At 45.6% G+C, this 22886-nt stretch overlaps 2 protein-coding genes across 4 annotated transcripts; both read left to right on the top strand.

Moving 5' to 3' along the window:
• Positions 1 to 593: 593 nt before the first annotated feature.
• pim2 (Pim-2 proto-oncogene, serine/threonine kinase) lies at positions 594 to 5578 on the top strand. Its single transcript, XM_020615013.1, has 7 exons — positions 594 to 962; positions 1882 to 1982; positions 2096 to 2146; positions 3044 to 3252; positions 3338 to 3507; positions 3737 to 3913; positions 4000 to 5578. The coding sequence occupies exons 1-7, from the start codon at positions 908 to 910 to the stop codon at positions 4161 to 4163; spliced, it is 927 nt and encodes a 308-aa protein (XP_020470669.1). The 5' UTR covers positions 594 to 907; the 3' UTR covers positions 4164 to 5578.
• Positions 5579 to 8397: 2819 nt separating this feature from the next.
• Positions 8398 to 22880, top strand: slc35a2 (solute carrier family 35 member 2). Of its 3 annotated transcripts, none has more exons than XM_020614988.1 (6): positions 8398 to 8871; positions 10875 to 11057; positions 12306 to 12457; positions 12812 to 12934; positions 13887 to 14470; positions 21289 to 22880. In XM_020614988.1, the coding sequence occupies exons 1-6, from the start codon at positions 8808 to 8810 to the stop codon at positions 21341 to 21343; spliced, it is 1161 nt and encodes a 386-aa protein (XP_020470644.1). In that variant the 5' UTR covers positions 8398 to 8807; the 3' UTR covers positions 21344 to 22880. The 3 variants fall into 3 exon arrangements, 2 of the variants coding, with proteins under 2 accessions (XP_020470644.1, XP_020470645.1); XM_020614989.1 differs by lacking the exon at positions 21289 to 22880 and adding an exon at positions 16049 to 17942; XR_002276131.1 differs by lacking the exon at positions 21289 to 22880 and adding an exon at positions 16049 to 17942 and having other exon boundaries at positions 8400 to 8871; positions 13887 to 15978.
• Positions 22881 to 22886: the final 6 nt, after the last annotated feature.

Below are 22886 nucleotides of genomic sequence, written 5' to 3'. Positions count from 1 at the left end.
GTGTCTGTGCACAGGGGCCTATTGTCTCCGGATCCATTTTTCAGAAGAGCTTTAATTTGCCTCCCTTTTCAGGAAGCAGTGTTTCACTGTGGTGTTGGGGGCAACAGTTTGAGCCAGGGAAATATTAAGAGGGAGTCCTCACAGGGCAGTTTGAAGATTCAGATTCAGATTAGAAACAGGTTTAGGTTAGGGTTTAAGTCAGGGTTGGGTTTAAACATTTAGTTGTGATGTCTATGCTTAAGGTGACAAGCTAGGGATGTTGTGAATTATATCCTCACCCTATGTTTGTTGCTCTCAAGAAATAAAGAGTCATGGTTAATGTGATGACTCGAGACTCTCTAACCGGAGTATTGTACCGGTCAAGCCTGGTATTGCAACCACCACCTCACTAAACCTTACAAGGGAAAAGTAATATGTTAATGCTGGTCCCCACAAAGATAGAGGTACCACAACCGTTGGTTTGTGTGTTTCTGATTCCCGTCAGCGCGCGCTCATTTTCTCGTTGCTCTGAATTCTACGAATTCCTTTCGCGGTATTTGAATGTGATTGGCAGGACGGTTCAAAACATTGAGCACGTCTCAGTGCTGATTGGACAGTAAGGTGGGGGGCGTGGTCAGGCGCCACATAAATACAGAACAAAAACATAAAGGTGAAGCAGAGTTGACCGGAGTTAATAAGATTATTTGAAATACTCGGTAATGGAATGTTTTTAAACGACCCTACCGGGAGGAAGTAGCTTTCATTGTGATATCTGTTGGAATTGGACTTTAAAAGCGGGAAGGACGCGGGGAGAACCGGTAGCATCGGTCGCTTTAAGATTGAAAAGGGTTCAACGGGACTAACGGAGGAATTCGACCAACGTCACGATGGATGTTATCAGCTTCAGCTAACTGAAAACTTCCAGAAAATGCTGGACAGCATAGTGGAGATTCATCTGGAGAAGGAGGTCAGAGGAAAGAACGGTAGGACGCTAAAACTGGCTTTCTTTGTGCCAAATAAAGCAGGTGAACAGTGGAGGAGAGATTAGTTCCACATACCGACGAACCGGTTTACTACTGGCTAAACCGGATTCCATTCAAAAAATAACGATTTTTACACGTCACAGCCGTCGGTAGGTTTAGCGACACCGTTTTCATTTCAGTTTATCAGTTTAGTCTTAACAGTGGCTAAACCGCTCATACAAAATATAAACGATCAAACCATTTTCATCTGAAAACCCCAGTTTATTCCAGACGCGATAAAATGGACACTTATTTTAATCGTCTCCGTGAAACTGAGAGAAAAGCGTCAGACTTCGGCGACAGCACAGTGTAGTTTGTGTTGATGTTTGTTTGTTTGGGCGCCAACACAACATGTTGTCACCAACATTCCCGTGTCCCCTGGTTTAATGCACTTTGGTTTTGTTTGCTGGCTTTTATGAATCTGAATCTTTTTATAATGAATCAGAAACTTTTAAATGGAAGCGACACAAGAACACAACAGTACAGTTGTTGACACAATTGGCTGTTCGTCGAGATGGATCGGCTCATTTTGGGGATTAGTATTTGCAGGATTTCCTGCTTTTTGCAGTTTCCCAGAGCCTGACACGACCCGTTCCCGTGTCTTTGCCCGAGCCCAGAGCTCCTCGGCCAGCTGTGTCAGCCGGTGTCCCGGGGAACATAACAAACGTTTGGTCATGGTGGTGTCTCTGGGAACAGGTGGAGGCGGCCCGGTCGTTTACCTTTAGCCGCATGCTGCCGACTTCATCGGCACATGGAGACACTTGTCTTGGAAATAGTCTGTGTCTCACAAGCAGAGAGCGTCAAAATGACCCGCACCCTCGACCTGTTACCGTGTGTGTGTGTATAAAATGGTTGTGAGCTGGTGTGTTTTCTGTCCCAGTGGAGGAGCCCTTCTGCAGCCAGTATCGCTGTGGGTCTCTGCTCGGCAGCGGCGGGTTTGGCTCAGTGTTTTCTGGCCACAGGCTCTCGGATGGACTGCAGGTCAGACACTGTCTTCTTCATGGTTTTCTATTCAAACCCAGTCATCACTGTACCAGCACTGAGCAGACACTGACTAAAGGTTTTTCTCCCGTGTGTGTGGTTTGTGTGTCCAGGTCGCCATTAAACAGATTTCCAGTGACCGAGTTCAGCAGTGGGCCCGACTGGTGAGTGACACAACAATTATTTTCATTCTTGGTTGAGATTAGGGTGAAACGGTGTTATCTTTGGGCAGACTGTCTGAACCCACATCAATTCAGCCTACTGTGAAAGAAAAGCTGTGACACATCAGGGATGTGGATGAATATTCTCACCTGGGTCTGTAAACAGACCTGACGTCAGCGCTCCCTCTGCTGGACTGACACGTGTATCACAGCTGTGGGTGGGGGCTGTCCTCTGTGACATCACGGTTCTGTAAACAACACCGTGCACCCCCCACCGCCACCGCCACCACCACAAAAACACCTGGAATACACCCACAGATGGCGATTCTGGGCTAAATAACACCCAGTGGAGTTTCTGACACATGACCATAACAGGTCTGAGTCACAGCGTGAACCTGAAGTGTGTCAGCGTTAGCAGCTCATTAAGAAACCAGAGACTTTTTAAACAGAGGTCCAACATTTTTAGCCAGTAAGTTGATTAACAGAAAATAAGTCAGTGACAGTTTTTATGCATAAATCCTAAAACACCTTTCATTTTTTTAAAACTAAATCTTTGGGCTTTGGACTGTTGCTCAGACATAACGTCATCTGGAAACAAGTGAACACGACTGAGAGAACAAAAAATAGAAAAATGTGCCAACAAGAAAAAGGAAGATAAAATTAAAGCACTTATAAATATAGAAATATATTATATGTCTCAAAATAAATATTTGCCTGGTGAACACTGTGGAAATGCTGTGGTCAGTAATCACGCTAGTGATCAGTATTTAACTGCATGAACCAGTCCAAAGGTCTGGGTTTAGAGTATCAGTACTACTAATGGACTAATAAACAGTATTAATGGAGTATTAGTACAGAGTACAGTGGTGATGATGTCTAACCTTCCTCTCTGACCCCCAGCCCGGCGAGCTCAGCCCTGTGCCCATGGAGATTGTTCTGCTGCAGCGGCTTTCAGAGGTCGGGGGTCACAAGGGGGTCATCTCCATGCTGGACTGGTTCGAGGTGGAAGGCCGGGGCTTCCTGCTGGTGCTGGAGCGGCCTCCACAGTGTCAGGACCTGTTTGACTTCATCACAGAGCGAGGAGCGCTGTCGGAACGCCTTGCACTCAGGTTCTACTCTCCTCTCTTCTACTCTTATCTACTGGACTTTATTCTGTCCTGTGCAGCACATTAAAGCTCCGTGTGCTTCATCTAGGTTTTTCCGACAGATCTTGGAGGCGCTGCAGTTCGTACATGCTCACAGTGTCGTGCACAGAGACATTAAAGATGAGAACATTGTGGTCGACACCAGGACACTCGAAGTCAAGATTACTGACTTTGGGTCAGGAGCACCGCTCAAAGACGCGCCATACAGCGAGTTCGAAGGTACAGCACACAGTCATTAACTCTTTCCTCTCTCCTGGTCTGGGGGCGCCGCGGGGCCTTGTCAATGACAATTGATCTGTTAGGTTGCTCTTATAAAGCTTGACAACTGGGGTAGGGTAGCAGATCAAGTGATTAAGAGGATAAGTGCTAGCTGCAGCTGTAGACTTTAACCATTCCAGTTTGATAACTCTCCTTCCCTTGCCTGTCTCCTTGCATCCTCTGTCCTCAGGTACCCGGGTCTACAGTCCTCCTGAGTGGATTCTGTCTCAGTCCTATGAAGCTGTCTCTCTCACTGTCTGGTCTCTGGGGGTTCTGCTCTTTGACATGGTTTGCGGCGACATCCCATTTGAGCGTGACCAGGACATCATTGGGGCTGCGCCCATCTTCACCAGGCGGATCTCTAAAGGTGAGCACAGGCCCCGCCCACCACTGTACATATGAAAACCATGTAATCAAACTCCACTCACCTCGGATCTGCACTGCTCTTCCTAGAATGCCAGTCCCTGATTCGCTGGTGCCTGTCTTACCGTCCGGAGGAGCGTCCAACCCTGGAAGAGATCCTGTCTCACCCCTGGATGAAGGGAGGGGAGGAGGAGGAGGAGGAGGGGGGGGACCTGCAGGAGGACCACAGCTCCCTGCCCTGCCATTCCCTTTAACTGCACAACCCTGAACACACAGGGCTCTAGACTCACAGTAAACACAACCATAAGTGCTCAGGTCTCTGGACTCATGAGGCTCAACGTCACATCCTCACCACTCGGACTGTTGTGTTTTGTTTTTGCACATCTTCTTCCAGTCAGGCTGTGTAGGACTGAACCAGCAGGGCGGCGACACCAGCCCCCAGGGACAGAAAACTCGTCACAGTGAATCCACAGCTTGCGGTTTTGTTTTTATATCATGGTTTGTGCATCCGAGGCTGCCGACTCTGAAAGCTCCTCGAATGCACCAACAAAGGTAACGTGTTTAAAGGGACAACATGAATCTCACACCTGATGAAGCTGTAACTGTGCAGCCGCTGTTCCCTGTTTGTGTCCTACTGAACACAGTGGCTTTGGCAGCCATGTCTGATTTCTGACATGTTGGGTTATTTATTGAGCAAACTATTTATTTTTGAAGATGCAGGCTGCCATCACGAGGTGTATGTTTTCTTTTTTCAAAGAACTCGGGGTGTGCTTCAGTTTGCCGGTCCAGTAATTGACTTTATTTTAGGGCTCCTTTACCGTAATCTTGATGATTGTCTGGAAATGTTGCCAGTACTTTTCTGCTGCTGGTCGCCAGTTAGAAAAATGGAGAAAGTGTTAGCTGGTCCTGTTCTTCAGTTCCAGGTGTGTGCAGAGCTGTCAGGCTGGAAGATGCTCCCAGAAAAGTTGGCATGTAGAATTTCACCAGGTAGAGACAAAGGACAGCTGTGACAGTGAGATCACATGATATGACATAACACGGGCATTCACAGCTGTGAATCACTCGGCTAATTAAAAGTGAGAAGTGGTGAAAATTGCTTGTGACTAATTCACAGTAAATCCTCCCAGTGAGAAACTGGAACCAGGTGACTTTGTTTTAAAAACAAAACAACAACATGGCATAAATACATTAGAATTGATTGAGAACAGTTTCTGTTATTTCTCTCAGTTGAGGAATGAACGAAATAACGCCATCATCCGCAAAAGATTTATGTGATAAACGCAAGTGAAAGACACATTTTTACATATGAGACACAAAGTCTGGGTGTTGGTTATGATCCTGTCCATGTGTCGCCTTGCTCCTGTGCAGACGCCACTTGTCAGGAAGCTTCACCAGTCACTGATTAGACTGGTTTTACTTTTTTACAGTAATTTTTCCTCAGCTGGATCCAGACTCTGCTTCAACTCTCCTGACCTCTTGTTTCATCCAGCTGGTCAGCCACCTGCCAACGTCACTTTCTCCACTTTCCTTACGTCCAAGGAAACATCCTGAGAATTACAAAGTTATTATACTCACCCAAGTTACTGTGAACATTTCCAGGAAGTTCTTTGGAAAGGAAGGGCGTGAAAAGTAAAGCCTCAGTGTCCAGTAAAGAGCAGTCTGACCTCTGTTCAGGTTCTCAGCTCCAAGGTCACATTTACTTCTAACTGTTGAGTTTGAGGTTAAAGGCTGAGTCTTAATTTAATGTTAGAACAAAGATATTTATTATTTTGTCAGAGTTCAGTTTGATCTCTGGGTTTAAACGTCAGACGTCCGAGTTTCCTCAGTAGGTCAGGCCTGTTTCTGACGTCACTGTAAATACTTGTGTATTTTCTGGAACAGAATGATGGAAGTGGCTCCTCGCACACTTGTTTCTGTTTATTTACATTAAATAGGAATCTATGGATCAAAAGAATTTAAAGATCCGACATCCGAATAAAATTTTTTGTTGCTTTGTTACATGGTGTCTGGACTCTGTTGTGTTTGTGACTCACTTCTCTGGTTTAATTTGTGTTCATCCACAAAAACAGGATCTCAGAATCAACTGGATGTAGGGGACTTCCTCCCGTTGTTGTTGTTATTATTATTACTTAAACCATCAGTTATTCTCATGATTAATCATTTGCTCCATAAAACCTCAACAGAGAGTTTCCTCCCAAATCACTTAGATGTTGTTATTTAGCCCAAATTGTTATTGAAGGCAGAGCTGAAATGTGTTTAACTACACAAAAGGAAAGATCCTAGGCTTTGAAATCAGCTGCTTTAGTGTATAAAATGAAGAAATTAATACATTAAGCTTCATCTCACTGATCCAAATGTAGCCGACTGTGGAAATATGAAGAAATCCTATTGTTGTACCTCAAAAAGCATTAGAATTGTAAATTAAACCCATAACCATGAACCAACAAACTCACTTCACTGAATTAAAGGTTTTAAAATGTAGAGATTTGGCTCTAAACTGCAGAGCCTTAGTCCAGCTTTGACAAGTGTAGTGGTTTTGGACCTAGACCTGGTGTGAGGTGGACTATGTGTGTGTGGGCGGGTAAAACTGTAAATCTGCATTTTATTGCAATTAAAAACAAACACAAATTTGATAGTGGCTTTCAAACATTGATAAGGCTGTTCAGGCTTTTCACAACATTGAAACCTGCAAAAAAAAAAAAAATAACGTTGCTTGTTGAAACTTTGTGCATCTTCATCAGCACATCAGCTGTCAAATGTTCAATGTTTTCCACAGCTTGCTAATGTTAACATGCTAATATTAGCTACAAAAGACTGAGTTAAAAACCTTTCTGAGACTGTCCTCCTTGATTCAGGCTTAACCAGCAGGTGACAGGTGGGCGCAACTCACCCACCAGCCAATAGAATTCATCCCTATTCGACCTGAAGGAGATCACGGAAGTAGGATCAGAGAAGATGAAGATAAGGAGGTCTCACTCTGTCTATTTATATCAGAGCTCATTGTCACAGTTTACACTTCAGTTTATGCAGTTTAGTCCAATGGGACCTTTTCAGTTGTGATCAACAACTCTACCTCTACAATAGCCCCTCTTTCCTTGAGTGTTCCCCGAGGCTCAGTGTTTTGTTGTGAAGCACTTTGAGCACCCTTGGGTGTTGTAAAGTGCTATATAAACAAATAAATTAAATTAAATTAGTTCCTTTATTTTGCAGATTCACATTAAAGTGCCCATGGCTGCTCATTTTGCTCGTTTCCAGCCATCCAATGTTGAATCTTGGGTAATTCTAGATTAGCTTGGCACCCATCATAAGTCCAAATAGTCTGTTATTATTTCAGAATGATAACACCAGAGAGCCTCTTCCTAAAAATGAGAGGAAAGTTCATGAATGCGCACAACTCCTGCTGCTGGTGTTGTGTCACAAGTGGACAGCACAATGAACCACAACAGCATTAACTGATTTGAATGTCTCCTCCATAGTTTGGTAAACAGCAGTATAGAAAAGAGATGTGTAACACTCTAAACAAAGCGGGTAGTTAAGAAACCCCATAATTTAACTGGCATAATGCAGACATAGTAACTTCTCCAGCCTTACAACAAGTCTCTCTAACGTTACAGAAACAAGGCATTAACACGCAATGTGTGTTTTTAAACACGTTTAAAAACAATGAGTTTCACAATGAACATTCCTTTGTCTGTCTGCATTGTTTACTTCCTGTCTATACTGCTTATTTTGTTATCTTACACAATCTTATGCTGGTTTACTGTTTACTTGCCCCTTGCATAGGGATAAGTACATGCACATTGAGATCCGATGTACCAGAGTCAAATTCCTCGTGTGCCCGACACACCTGGCCTCAAGCAGTCAAAACAACTTTGGGGGAATCCAGCGTTGATGAGCTGATCATTAACCACCGCTGAGGCTTCACAGGCCAGATGCTTGTAGGTCGGACCTGGCCAGGGAAAACAGCCAGTCCCAGTACAAGAACATTCCCAGACATGCAGTAACCTCAGGCTCTTTCAAAAATAAGCTTTATTGAAAACATACATAAGAAACAAGGCAATATAAGATTTTGCCAGTATGGTGGGGGCACTTGTGTATCTCAGGCAAGCTCACATGAACGTGCAACGGCCTGATGATTACTAGCATTCAATGAAATCCTTAAACTATCACGTAAGACTTTATTTTGTTAGAAAAAAAAATTCTTGTCAATGAGAGTTTGCGAGACGTGTATAAACCGAGTTGCTTCTGCATAGAAATACTAGAACATGCGAACAGCTCATTTTTTGAGCTTTAGGTCACGTCTAAGAGGATCATTCATCTTCATAACATTGTAGATAAGTCAAAAAATGAGGAAAAGTGCCATGGGCTCTTTAATAATACACAATATGATCTATTGAGTTTTTTCTTCTTTATTCAAATGGCAATACATTTTTTCCATTCCATTATCCTCAGTTTATACGGGGTCGGGTCGTAGTGGCAACAGGCACAGAGTAGGAGCGGGTAGTACTTTTTTGTTTTATAACTGCTTGGTGTACTGCAGTAGTGTGACACGTTTATTTAGAGCGGGCAAGCTTTTTCCCTCAGAGTGACACCTCCTGTCAGACCGTGGCTCCTATCGCTCCTTCACTTCCTGGACACCTCAGCTCCACCGCAGTGTTTCCAGGATGCTTTTCAGTCCGACGGTCCCGGTGCTTCCTCCGCCGTCTTCGTACCCCTGCGGCGGTGTAACGTCAGTTTGACTGACACGCAGCCTCACACGTTAACGGGTATCTAACCGGAGGTCGTGCTCCGGCTGCGTCTGAACTGTGAGCCGAGGATAGCTGCGAGAACAGCAGAGCGTTAGCCAGGTAGCCTGCTGGTTGGGGGCTCGTCCGGACGACGGGCACACGGAGCGCAGTATGGCCGGAGGCAGCCACAGCCAGGCGGCGGAGCAGAAGGCAGCGAGCCTAGGGCAGAGTGATGGTAAGTGCAGCCGGGGAGAGAGAGCCAGGAGCTTCACACTGCCCCAACATGTCCAGAACTGCTTGATGAAAGGGCTGAAAAAGACTTTCAACGTATTTTAATTATTTTCTGTAGAAAACTGTAAATCAATAAAGACAATGTCTTGGTTTGTGTCAGCGGAGGCTAACGTTAGCTAACTAGCGGCTAACCCAGCCAACCAAACTTAGCGGGCATAATGGGGATAATCAACTAGTGTCCACAGTGTCCGACGTCATGTCAGGTGCTTAAGTAAAGCCAGTGCCGTCGTTTTAACTTAAACTAAGGCAATGGAAGCGTTAGCATGCTGAGCTGGAACCTGATGTACAGGCTCTCTTCTCTAACTTCAGTGTAAAACTAGTCGGTAGCAGCTAACCGCTAGTGGCAGGTAGTGCTGTTGCTGTACTGTACAGAGGCCGAACCTCGACAGCTAATGCTAAGTAATAACCAGTATGATTGTAGGTGTAGAAACCGGTTTGTCCAGGTAAAGTCTGTGGTCAGTAACCTGAACTCTACAACCAGGTCTGATCCCTCAAGCAGCTCTTTGAGGCCTGGACAACATGTCCTCTCTGCCAAGGTGTAAATCTCCTCACAGAGACAAATTTACAAGAACAGTCACACCTTGTTTAATAGCCTGGGCACACCTGTACATTTACGGCAACACACCTTTATTCTACTAGCGCACGCACCTTTCTGGTTTTTGTGTCTGAAGGTTTGTCCACATTCCAGGTGTGACCACATCAGGCTGCTCCCTGTGGCATGACAATAAAAACAAAAGGGTGACATGTTTGCAATGATTATACTCTTGTAGTGATGTGAAGCTGTTAAGGAAAAAACTGAATTTCCTTGATAGTAATGAACAACCAGCAGTGAGTGAGAAATAAAGAGATTTGAGAATGGAGACGTCTTCAGGTTTCTACAGAAAGGAGTTGTCTACAACACACACCAGGATGCTTGTTACAGAGACTCCAAGGATAAACAGGAACCACTTCAATGTAAGACAGAAGATAACGTCACACAAAAGGAGGGTTCACTGAGAACAATTGTGCTTCTGTGTTCAAAGAGTTTCTAATTGGCACAACACTGAGAGGTTCACACGAGATACTTTCAAGGCCTGTGGACGTTACAGTTGCTTCATCCAGCAAACAAAGATACTTTAGGCATTCAGTGATTCAGCAGAGAACAAAGTTCACTTGTCCAATGTGTGAAAGGTTACCACAGTTAGTTACCACAATCATTAGCAGACTATACTTTAATATGTATATCAACAATATAAATGCATATACTTAAAAATGCCATTACAGAAGCCAACAGGTGAGTTAAGGAATTAACTGCCAGTTAAAGCAGTGGAACTGGATCAACAGGAATGAAATGTGGACAGAAATACTAATGCAAACTGATCAACCAGAATATGTTTTTGGACAACAAGTCCTGTGAGGACAGCAGAGACAGTCAGACCACATGAAAAGCTAACTAAAGAGTATTTGATCAGGAGATGAATTTTGATCAGGAGTGATTTTCTCTGTTTGTTTGAATCCCCACCAACCCCGTCCAGAGACCAGCAGCACCAGTGCACGTGGTGTCCTCATCGTAATGTGTGTGAGTCCAGACCCTAGTCCTGCTTATCGCTCTGTGCTGTAGACCTCCACTGTTGTCCACCAGCTATTAGACCCGCCCAGTGAGCCTCACCGCTGCACTGGGGGGCAGGTTTCCTCCTCAGGGAAACATGGGAGGCGTCTTGTTTCCAACAGGCTGAGAACAACACCATGGTCTCTGCTCTGGTCACACTGCTCCCCCGGCTCCTCGCTGCACAGGACAAGGTGTCTGAGGTGTTTGTTAAAAAAAAGAAGACATCTCTGGATGGGAATGGTGGAAACTAACAAAAACTCATCCTTTCAGACCCTTGAACATGAATGTATGTTGTGTTAGCCGTGACTCGTATTGTGTCAGCTTGGAGGTTTGATGTGTGTGTTTGCCGTTTCCTGCAGTCAACAGGAGGTTGAAGTACATCAGTCTGGCTGTGCTGGTGGTCCAGAATGCATCGCTCATCCTCAGCATCCGATATGTCCGCACGTTGCCAGGCGACCGCTTCTTCACAACGTCAGCTGTCGTCATGGCGGAGGTCCTGAAGGTCCTGACGTGTCTGCTCATCATCCTGCTGCAGAAGAGAGGTGAGTGCATCACACACAGTAAACATACATGGGGTGTCACTGACAGCGAGAAGTCGACTACAGCTCCCAGAATGCAACAGACATTTGAATTGTACTTAGTGTTCAGGGACGGCGTGGTGACGCAGAGGTCATTGCTTTTGCCTCACAGCAAGAAGGTTCCGGTGCCGACCCAGGGCCTTTCTGTGTGGAGTCTCTCTGGGTACTCCAGCTTCATCCCACAGTCCAAAGACACGCAGCTTAGGTTGACTGGAGACTCTAAATAGCCAGTAGGAGTGTGTGTGATTGTTTGTCTACATGTCAGCCCTGTGACAGACTGGCAACCTGTCCAGGATGGACCCCGCTTCTCGCCCAGTGTCAGCTGGGATTGGCTCCAGCCCTCCGTGACCCTATTCAGGAATAAGTGTATAGATGATGGATGGACTCGGTGTTGAGGCATCAAGCAGTGTGTCTTTATACACTGATGTTATTGTGTCGGACTGTGATGTAGTCTCAGGCCAGAAAACAGCTTTAGAGCCAATCAGGTCCCTGTAGAAATCCTTGACAGGAAACCACAACATTGTCATTACTGTGATCTACTACCTGAACACAGTGTGTTGAACTTCATTTTATCTGTGTGCATTGCGTTAAGTGCTTTGAATTGCCTCTGTGTATGACCATGTGCCGTACAGAGCGCCGGGCTCAACGCTCACGGACACTGTAGCATCTGTACAAGAAGCTTTGGAAGAAAACAGTGGCTCCTTCATTTTGTATCTGACTGGGAGAAAGCCACAGCTTGGAGGGGAGACAGGGAGTGTGTGCATGTGCTGGGGGTACTGAATGAATGTGTTTTTATCCATGTATTTACCTGCTCAGGTACTGCAGATGGAAGTTAGTGGTTAGCTACATCTGCTACAAAACATGCTTCCTGACAAATAAATAATTCCAGCTGGTAGAATTATCCTCATATACAGATGCCAGCAGAAACCAGTGGACCTGTGCAGTGAGCACAGCTGATACAAGACACAATGTGCCCAAGCTAGTACCACACATACGTTATAATAGTTCATGTCATAATTGAACACACTCTGAAACCTTCACAGTGCTGGTGGAAGAAGTGAGTGTTTGGATTTAAAGCAGCTCTTCCTCCAGCTGTGGCTCAGACATTCAGGAGCAAATAATCCAGACTTTTCCTGAAGTGACTGTGGACAGAATGTGTCCCGGCTCATTCGCACACAACATCACCACTGTGTGTCTGTGTTGTCCCTGCAGTCAATGTGAAGGAGACGGCGTTCTTGCTGCTCGACTCCATTGTGTTTCAGTACAAAGACACTCTGAAACTGGCAGTTCCCTCACTCATCTACACTCTGCAGAACAACCTGCAGTACGTGGCCATCTCCAACCTGCCGGCCGCCACCTTCCAGGTCAGTGTGCAGTTCTACAGCTACCAAACTACAGCACCAATGTCCTGACCCTGTGGCTGCTCTTCAGACGATGAGCCCTACTTGTACATCTGTTACTTATTCTGACAAATGATTGTGTTATTTAGTCTACCCCATTCACGTCAGTGAGGCTAACCACCAGAACCAGCTGTCAGTGTAACACAGCACAGCTGAACAGTGACCACACATGAGAACCAGCAGCTCTGTGACCCAGTCTAAACATCATCACCTTCATGAGGGATTTACTGCAGGACTGCTGGGTTGGACTGCCTCAGTTTGGCACAGGGTTAGGGTCTAAGTCCTAATAAAGTGTGGAACACTCCTCTTCCTCCTCAGGTGACCTATCAGTTGAAGATCCTCACCACAGCTCTGTTCAGTGTGTTGATGCTGAGGAAGTCTTTGTCCAAAGTTCAGTGGTTTTCTCTGCTGCTGCTGTTCATCGGTGTTGCCGTCGTACAGGTATGTTGTGTCACCTGCAGCTCACCTGTCCTGTCTCTCTAGTCACCCAATTTTGATTCTCAGTTGTTTGATGGAATTCTAAACTTCAAACCCTATTTCCAGAAAAGTTGGGACATTTTTCAAAATTCAGTAAAAACTAAAATCTGTGATTGAGCATTTATTTAACTGACAAAAGTGCAAAGGAAGGGCTTTCAGTGGCATCACTGACCAACGTAGTTGCATTTTGTAAATATACGCAAATGTAGAATTGGATGCCTAGAGCACTCAACAAAGGTTGGGACAGAGGCTAGTTTACCACTGTGATACTTCACCTTTCCTTTTAATTACACTTTCTACTCGCTTGGGACCCGAGGACACTGGCTGCTGAAGTTTTACAAGTGGAGGAGGAGGTTCTGAGAGTCAGGAGGTCTGGAGAACATCTTCAGTGCAGGACTCCTCCTTGTAACAGAGTAGGCTACCTTTACAGTGAGACAGCTGATAAAATAGCTGTAATATTATACACCATGATGTTTTTGGAGTCCGAAACCCTACTCACCAGCCTCGTTGTGTTTAAACTCCTGCACTAGTCTAAGTGACACAGCCACTAGCGAGAGGAAAGGAGTCTGTAGAAGAGGTAAGCGCTAGAAATCAGATTACGTTGAGGTCATGGGACTGTGGTGCAGTTCGTTTGTAGCCTCACAGTAGCTTTTTACTGCTGCCGGTCGTATTCAGGCTTCAAACATCATAACAGTGGTTTTCACCTGTTTTGCTGAACAAAACATCCATGTGTCATACAGCGTTGTTTGTCACAGAGCTCATTTTCTGCAATAATCCAAAAGCCTGTGGAAAAATCTCCTTGTCTTTTTGTCGAGGAAACCAGGGCGACACTAACGTCCGGGTTGCCTACAAAACTGCATCATCACTGCAGCAGTCCATTGACCCTGCCTCTGCTGATTGGTTGTTTCCTCTGTAGGTGCAACAGGAGGGGAACAAGGAGGCGTCAGTGGCCAACAGCGCCAATCAGAACTACACGGTGGGTCTGATTGCTGTAGTGATCAGCTGCCTGTCATCAGGATTTGCTGGTGTTTACTTTGAGAAGATCCTGAAGGGGAGCTCGGCCTCTGTCTGGATGAGGAACGTGCAACTGGGGATCTTCGGCACAGTGCTCGGCCTGCTGGGAATGTGGTGGAACGATGGCCCTGCCATCGCTGAGCGTGGCTTCCTGTTTGGTTACACTGGCATGGTGTGGTGTGTCATCTTCAACCAGGCCTTTGGCGGGCTGCTGGTGGCCGTGGTGGTGAAGTACGCTGACAACATCCTGAAGGGCTTTGCCACCTCCTTCTCTATCATTGTCTCCACGGTGACATCCATCTACCTGTTTGCATTCCATGTGGACCTGCTCTTCATGATGGGGGCGGGGCTCGTGATTTGTGCTGTCTACATGTACAGTCTCCCCAAAGCGCCCGGTGTCAGCTCTTCATCCCTGAGGTCTTCCTCAGCATCGTCAACGTTGCCAGTGACAGAAAGAGACGCTCAGATGGAGGCGTTTCAGCCAAAGTCAGTGCTCGTGAAGTGACATGCTCTATTTCTCTCTTTCTCTCTCTATGTGGTGTGTCCCGGTGCTTACTTCCTGTTTGCTGTTGGCAGGGTCAGAGGTCAAACCCTGACTTATCTGCTGCTGCTGCTCACTCTCTCTCAGCTGCTATCTGCAAAGGTGTCTTGCCCTCTGATAGCCTCCTGAGTCCAGCTTCTCCTCACCTCCCTTGACCTGTGCCCCCCTCCACCCTCCTTCCTACCCCCTGACCTCCTCGACAACTTCTGAAGTTGTTTTCACTCCGGGTACCTAACGAGCGGTACACCCTGTGCTTCCCTTAACCTTCACCTGGCATAATCTCCCGGGTTGACGCAGACTGTCCTGCTTTGTTTTTCTTTGATCTCCTGTCAGACTCCTCACCTCCTCCAGACCACCTGACTCTCTGACCTCTGCCCCACCCTCTCGGAATCTCCCCCTGGCCTGATGCTGACCTCTACTTGCCCCCCAGCCTCCTCTTTTACTTTTGACCCTCTGACTTCCTCTGGGCTTCAGGACTTGCTGACCTGCCTGAACTCTTCTGGCTCAATATTAGACCTCCACCCTCAGATGTCATGACCTTTTGACCTCCTGACCCCTTCCTCATCTCACAAAGGAGACAGACTTTCTTTCAGACTTCCTCTGAACCTTGTCCAACCTTATTCACCGCCTGCTGACATCTAGACCTACCCTCCCTTGACCCTGACCTGTTTACCTTGTGCAAACCTCTTCCTGAAATCTGACAACACGTGAAGGCTCAGAGGCCAAGAGGAGGTGCTTTCTTTTCTTTAGGTTAGTTCTTTCAGCTCGGCCTCTGCCCTCCATCACAGTCTCCTGGACATAAAAGAGCAGCCCCCCTCACAGAGGATGACCTGAGGATCCAGTGTCCTCCTTAGAGCTGAAAACTAACATTTGGTCTGTGATGCAGAGGCAGACTCCTCATTTTGCTGCTTTCCAGCTGAACTCTGAACTTGCTCCATCCCTCAGGAGGAGGAGATGAGGGAGGAGGACAGCTCTTCTAAACACTGGTTTGAACGAGGCTGAGAAGTGAAACCAATGCAGAAGTGCCAAAAGCTGCTGTTCCTCGAGCAGCCACTAGAGGCTGGCTTCAAACGGGAGTCGGTCCCCGTAGATTCCCATTAAAATGCCCAACTTTACAGCAGAAATAAACATGTTTACAGCCTAGTACAAAAACCGGTTTTGGTCTCTAGCTAATTTCCCCTTCCACTAACACTGTATGGGGGTGAAATTTTATATAACTCATCCATTTAAACTCTAATGGGACTAATAGTTATGGGTTAATTAAGGGTGTGGCTGCTTTGAGTGACAGGCGGGACAGATAGCTTCATTCAGCCCGTCTCAGTTCTGCTCACGCTCTGCCTCTTTGCCCATTTCTGGATTAGCCATAGCACGTGGAATGAAGTGTTGCCAATACGGCGGTGGCCAGAGTTGAGCTACAAAAACGCTCTTCAGCAAACCAGTGCGTGATGTCACGGTGGGGTTGTTCCCCTTTTACAGGTGAACTTTGGTTCCCCCCCCAATTACTAACTTTTCCTCCTCCTCAGAGCTCAGGGAGGTGACGTGTCTCCTCCCCCCGCCGTCTATGACACAGACTAACAGCTCACAGTGCAGCAGCAGCAGCAGGAGGAGGAGGAGGAGGAGCAGCAGCAGCGTCTCAGAGACCCTGACCACCGGCCTGTCTGTTGCCCTTGCTGCCTTAAAACTCTTCACATTACTAACGAACAGAGAAAAGGCCTTATGCTGACCAGGGATGATGTGTTGAACGCTGATTATTGTTACCGCCGGAGGAGGATCTGCAGATCGAGGGTTTTCACTGTGCAGTCTCCAGAGAAAACACTGTGACCTACAGCAGGACAGTCGCACCTCCACATTTCCTGTCAATTATTTTCATTGTTCAGTTGACAAAATGTCCTTCTCAGGTTTCCAGTGTCTTCACATCTTTCTTCAGTCGACAAAACCTATTAATACCGACACAGCTGGAAATCCGTTTTCTGTCAGCAGAGCAGTTGTTTCAGCTCGGTTTCATGTAGAACATCAGAAAAGTCATACAGGATCTGGACGCTTTTTAAATTCATGGTGGAGATCCTGTGGTTTCACAGTGTCAGAGCTCAACAACCTTTGGTATTCAGAAGCTGTTGTCTCCCTTTATCTGGATAAGTGCAAGGTACCAGAAGAAGCAGCCTGAGAGCAGACGCACAGGGCCGCAGGCATTTGGATCTGACGGAGATGTAGCCGCACAGGTGTTGGTAGAAGTGAAGGTCAAGGGTCAAAGTGTTGATTTGTCATATGCACAGTTAGGAAACGTGTTTCCCTCTACCTTACTTTGCTGTCCACATGAATGACACAAAATACAAATGAAATATAAAGTAGATAAGTAACACTAAATCTAAGGCACTTTAAGCAGGCTCACTGCTTCATCTGAGTACTGAAGTGAAACAGCCTTTAACACGAGAGAGCAGTGTTTATGGCTCATTCACTTGAGTCCTGTGGCGAAGCAGTGAGCCTTGGTGTAATCACAGTGACAGCTGCTTTGTGTTTGGTGAAGATCTAACGGCCATCACAAACTAATCCTGCAGGAATGTGTACTTGCATGTCCATGATTGGTCGACGCGACCTTGTCAGGTGATGTCACATTGAACCAAATGGAACTTTTCTGCAGAGCCTTTGTGATGCTGGTGCCCACTACATAACACACCCCTATTCAAGCAAATGAGAAGGGCTTACAGAAAGCACAGGCTCTTTGAATCTGGCCTCGGTTGTCGTGTGACCTGGTGACTCCAGAACCAAAAGGACATAATGAATTTGTAGAAAACACTGTTTGAAAAAGGGTCTGAGCTGACAGAAAATCTCAAAAAGAAATCAAACATCAGTGACAGGAGGCGTTCGTTGTCGGTCACAGTTGAGTCGGCTGTAGCCGATCAGTGGACACTTTAGTCAGAACAAACATTTTACAAAGCAGAGGATGAATGAGATGACAGGATGAGCTGATCGGCTCTGCTGGATCCATTGGAGTCCAGTCGTTCCTGATCAGCTGCTGCACAGTGAAAACGTCTGGCTGCAGGTGGCCTCCGTGTGTTTGGTGCCTTTTCCTCTCACCTGTACAGAAGCCATAGGGTCATGTTGGTGTAGAGCTTACAGTCTCCCAGAGCAGCGGGAGCTCTGTACAGTCTGGAGTCTGTGCAGCTGCTCAGAGACTGAGCGGCTCTGGGACCACACAGACTGGTTAGTGGGTCAGACTCGGGGTGGGTGGCTGGAAGTCACGGTTGCCTGTTTGTCATTCGAGCCGCTTCCTGGCGGTTCTGCTGCTGTTTCGCTTTGGGAAGAATGTTTATGTTCCTTTGGTCTCTAGGTCACAATAGGTGTTGAACGGCAGTCAGGCCCGTTCTCTCTCCGAAACACAAGGACATGACCCCCACAGCACATCACCTCCAGCCCTCGCTTCTCACTGCATTAGCAGAGGTGATGTGAGGACGTTGTTTGCCCTGCATTTTGTCTGTCAGGCTTCTCCAAGTCGGAGAGGCTGGCACCTTGTCACGAAGCCTGCAGACATTACTCATGGCTGACAGTCACAACAACTAGTTGAACAATTTATTATTTGTTAGATGATTTCAATCTTTCAGCGGTAGCCGGACGTTTTCGAGGGGCAGTGAGACCCAGGTCTTCCCCTGGAGTCGATTCCTCTGCGGCTAACTGCTGCTGCTAACCTGGGGCTCTTCTGTCTCCTGAATCGCACTGATGATGGTCGAACATTATTGCGAGTCATAGAGAACAATAAGAAAAACCTCAATGTCCCTTTGGCACTTATTTTAGTTTACGCAAACGACTGGCTAACTAATACAAACAAAATGGGCAGTCTTCAGATTGTAAATCACTTTTCCTGTTACAGGATCAAACTAAACGTTTTAAACGGTGGCTCCATACAAACATAATTAATGCTAATGAGATTTTTTTCTCACGACACATAAAAACAAAACCCATTTTACTGTGGCTGTTCTTATCCCAGGTTAACGCCTGGGCCCATGCTGGTCAGCTTCACCAGAGGAAAAGTGCTGTGCACAGAGGCGTGCATGTCGCCAGAGCGACACTAAGGCCAAAGCCAAACAGCTGTTTTTCTCCCAGATTCCAAAAAGAGCTTTAATAGTTTGCTGTTTATATTATCCTCAGAATCAGAAGTGAATGATATATTTCAGTGGGTGTATTTAATGTGGGAGTCGAGGGTGTTGGTTCCTGTTGTGTCCCGGTGGTCGAAGCTTCTGATTTCTCTTCAGTTAGACGTATTGATCCGGTTTATCAAAGTGGTCGTGAGACTGTTGGGTTCAACAACTGCAGCCAAATCAGATTTTAGCATCTTGTCTATTTGTTGTCAGAAGGGAGGTGTCCTATGGAAGCTCAGAGGTCATGGTGGGAATGATTATTTTATTGTTATCTTGATCATTAATCAGTTATCTCGGGCATAACTGTTTAAATAATTTGCCTTTTGCAAGAGTTAATCTCATTATCTCAGGATGACAGATATTTTACTTAAGATAATGAAAAATGTCCTGAGAAAATAAAAATTAAAACAAGAAACTTTTCTTTTTTTTTTCAAGTAAATGAATGTTTTCCAGAGGAATTATTATTATTACAATACAACATTTTATCTGTTTGAGCACAAACGGAAAAAGCTGTAATTGGACCATTATTTTAATATATCCAGGAAACAACCTTTTGTTTTTATTCTTTACCAGGGAAACGCCAAAAGCGCAGTGTGCTCCGTGTGCACAGGCACGGTATGTGCACGTCAGCGGATCGAGTCCGGCCGTTGGCGTATGTCGCAGGTCTCCTGTCCACGACCAGTGTAACCCTAAATCAAAAGGCTAAATGACCCCGAAACGTCAGTTGATTTCACATGACAAAGGAATAAATAGCTTCAGGCTGTGAACGTTTTTTATTTTAACAAATGAGGTATATGGGTAGCGCCGTCGCCTCACAGCGAGAAGGTTCCGACCTTTCTGTGTGGAGTCTCCATGTTCTCCCTGTGCCTGTGTGGGTTCCCTCCGGGTGCTCCAGCTTCCTCCCACAGTCCAAAGACATGCAGCTTAGGTTGATGGGAGACTTTAAATTGCCCGTAGGAGTGTGTGTGTGTGTTTGTGCGTGTGTGGTTGTTTGTCTGCGTGTTGGCCCTGCCATGGACCAGGCGACCTGTCCAGGGTGGACACCGCCTTTCGTTCGATGCCGGCTGGGATTGGCTCCAGTCTGCCCGCGACCCCGTTTGGGACTAAGCGGTATAGAAAATGAGATGAGACAAATTAAGTCTCTCAACACTCAAAAAAGAACATTGCTGTCCCAAGAGAATGAGCTGCCATTAAAAATCTCTTTACCTCAAGGTGACAACTTTTTTGTTTTCTCACAAAAAAACATTATCACAAGCTTTTAAGTTGAGGATCTTTGGGATAGACGTTGTTTTCTAGAGACAATGTGATCATTAGACAGAAGCTTAAAGCTGTGAGGCCAGTGGTCAGAACAGTGAAGAGATGGAGCGAGCAGCCAGAGCTCCAGGCCTGCTCTGACTACACAGACTGGACTGAATCTGAGGCTGCATCCACGGACCTTGATGAACTCACTGTGGCATCATACATCAGCTTTGTGAGGATGTGTGTGTGTGTCCACCAAGACCTTCTGCACATACAACAACAAGCCCTGGTTTACAGTGAAACTCGAGCAGCTTCATCATGTCGAAGAGGAGGCCTACAGACGTGGGGACAAGATCCAGTACAGCCAGGCCAGGAACACACGACAAGGGAGATCAGAGCAGCAAAGACTCTGAAAAGCTGAGAAACCAGGTTTCAGCCAATGCCCCCTCGTCTATAACATCACTGGCTACAGGAAACCATCCCCCACCCCCTGCTGTGGAAGACCATCAACTGACAGATGCCCTGAATGCGTCTTATTGAGAGGCAGAACTCCCACCTCACCTCCCAGCCCCCCACCCCTGAAGCTCTAGTTGTTTTTACACTGAGATCCGGCACTATCTGTTCATACAGACCAAGCTAAGGGTGCCATAACCATGAGCCGGGATTCCACACCAGAGGCGCAATGCCAGCAACGGTGGTGGGAGAGATGAGCGCGGATGTAGCTTTGTTGGCTCCTCAAGCAAAGAGACCTTTTTCTAGGCTTTGAAGATATTTTGATAAATAATGATTGTTTATTTTGTGCAATTAATCTTAATTCAAGGGAAGTTTCACATGCATAAAAAGAAGTGGACAGACTCCAGACTGAAACCGAGCGCTTTGGTCATGGGCTGTGTGAATGTGGCACTACGCTCAAAACTGTCCAGAATATGGAAGCTATAAAAACATTTTTGTTAAGCTTGATCTGTGTACCCGATTGATCTCCTGTGATTTTTTTACTTTGATCCCTTGGCGGAAGTGTTGTTCTTGTGTACATTTTGTACTTGGTGTTCTTTGTTAAAGTTAAGAACAAAGGTTCTTGAAGCATTTATTTCACTGTTAGAATCTGTGTATATGGAGATTTTAAGAAGAAAAGAAATCAGTGACTGGAGCACAACTGGAGAACTACTTGTTTTCTTTTTTAAGAGTCGCACTGGGCTCCATGTGCTTCACATTAAAATTTAAATAGCTTTGTTTTTCCAAATGTAATTTAAAATGAGAAAGTAAGGAACTCAAGTTCTCAGATGTTTCTGTTCACTGTTCCAGCTTTTTAAATGTGTACCTAACTGTACTAATTGTTTTTGGTTTTATGAACCAACACTTCAGTTTCTGGTCTTTGTTTCTCATTGCCACAGACTTCAGCTGAGCATCTGCAGCGCCACCTGCTGGCTGGTTAAACAAACCCTGTAAGATTGCATGAAGACATTTGTTAAACAAATCCTGAAGGATCTCAGTTGGCTGGAACAGTTCTAATCTTCTCAGATCCAACAGGATTTGTTTTTCTCACAGGATTTGTTCAACTTCTTCATCCTCGATTCTGATTCTGATTCCTGTCTGGATGTTGCTGTTTGTTTATATCAAAGCTGTTTGGAGGATTCGAACTTGTCTCATCACTGGTCTGTTTGTTGATTTGTAGCTTTGGTTTTATATAAACAAGGACATGGACTTAAAAACTGGAGTTTGTCATAATTTGTAGGACCAGTTAGTAAACTGTAGGACAGTGTGTCCCTCTGTTTTCTATGTCGGTTTTCTACAGTGCAGTGACTGTGAAGATGACTATTAGGAAGCTTGTAGAAATTTAGAGAAGAAAATTGAAATATCTGGGTAAAAAGTCAAATCAGAATACAGAAACTAATATTTTGAGAAAAGGTGTGAAATGTTGAAGTGTAAAAGGTTTTGGCATCGAATGAAGGCTGTGGATTATCTTAAGTTACAAGTTTCCTTTTTCACAAAATATTTTCATTTTATTTTTGAAATGTCAGATTTATTTTTCTTAACAGTGGCTCTAATATTTTGTTGCAATCCAGGAAGTTAAAATTGTATATATTGTAAACTTTGTAATATTTCCTATTTTTCGTGATCAGTTCCGTCAGAAGCCAGAGAATCAGCAAAGCATGGGACGACTTTCCCCTGAGCTTGTCTTCACAGGCAGATCTGTGGCCCCAACAAGCTGATCGTAGATGGATTACTGATGGTTGGGCCCCGGACCAGAGCCTCTGTATGAAATGTTAACATTTCTTGTTGGAAAGCTAATCAGATGACTGCAAAGGTACACAAAGGCGTTTACAAAAAAAGACAATCAGGTAAAAATTAAGTAAAACAACACAGACCAGAATCGCTACAAAGAGGCGCAAAGCAACTAAAAAAGGGATGCAAAATAACGGAAATGAACGACCACAAAGAACCAAAACAAAATAATTAAAAACAACTGCTAACAGAATCAAAACACAATGGGAAAATACAATAAGATGTGAAATGGCCACAAAGATGGACTAGGGCTCCAGTGTAGGGGCGTGGGGTCTTTCACATGTTGGGGGGCCCAGTCTCTCCTGATCCCTCCATGAATCGGACCACAGTAAAGCCAGAAAACCTCCGATTTATGGAGCTGGGTGGGAAGAAGATGCAACAGACTGGTATTGATCTTCTCATCTGAATCCAAGATCCAGAAAATGCCGTCAAATGCCGGAAAACTAAAACTTTGTACAGCCATTTGACTTGCACGAACAGGAAATGTGAAAAACGCAAGAGACATGAGAAGCAACCCTTATTTTAATAGATGGTGGACTGGAACGGCTTACAGAGTTGAGCGAGTAACTATTAAATAAGGGAATTGGGATGGACCCCTGGTGAGGTGTGAGTTCAGGTAGTCTAACCTCCTCTCTTCTTTCCCTCCTTTGTTTCCTGTATCTGTTCTCCAGGTGTGCAGGGCAAGAGAAAGGATCCTGAGAAGATG

The sequence above is a fragment of the Monopterus albus genome, unplaced genomic scaffold, assembly GCF_001952655.1.
Source record: "Monopterus albus unplaced genomic scaffold, M_albus_1.0 scaffold155.1, whole genome shotgun sequence".
Taxonomy (NCBI): Eukaryota; Metazoa; Chordata; class Actinopteri; order Synbranchiformes; family Synbranchidae; genus Monopterus; species Monopterus albus.
This window is presented reverse-complemented; position numbering and strand designations above follow the sequence as displayed.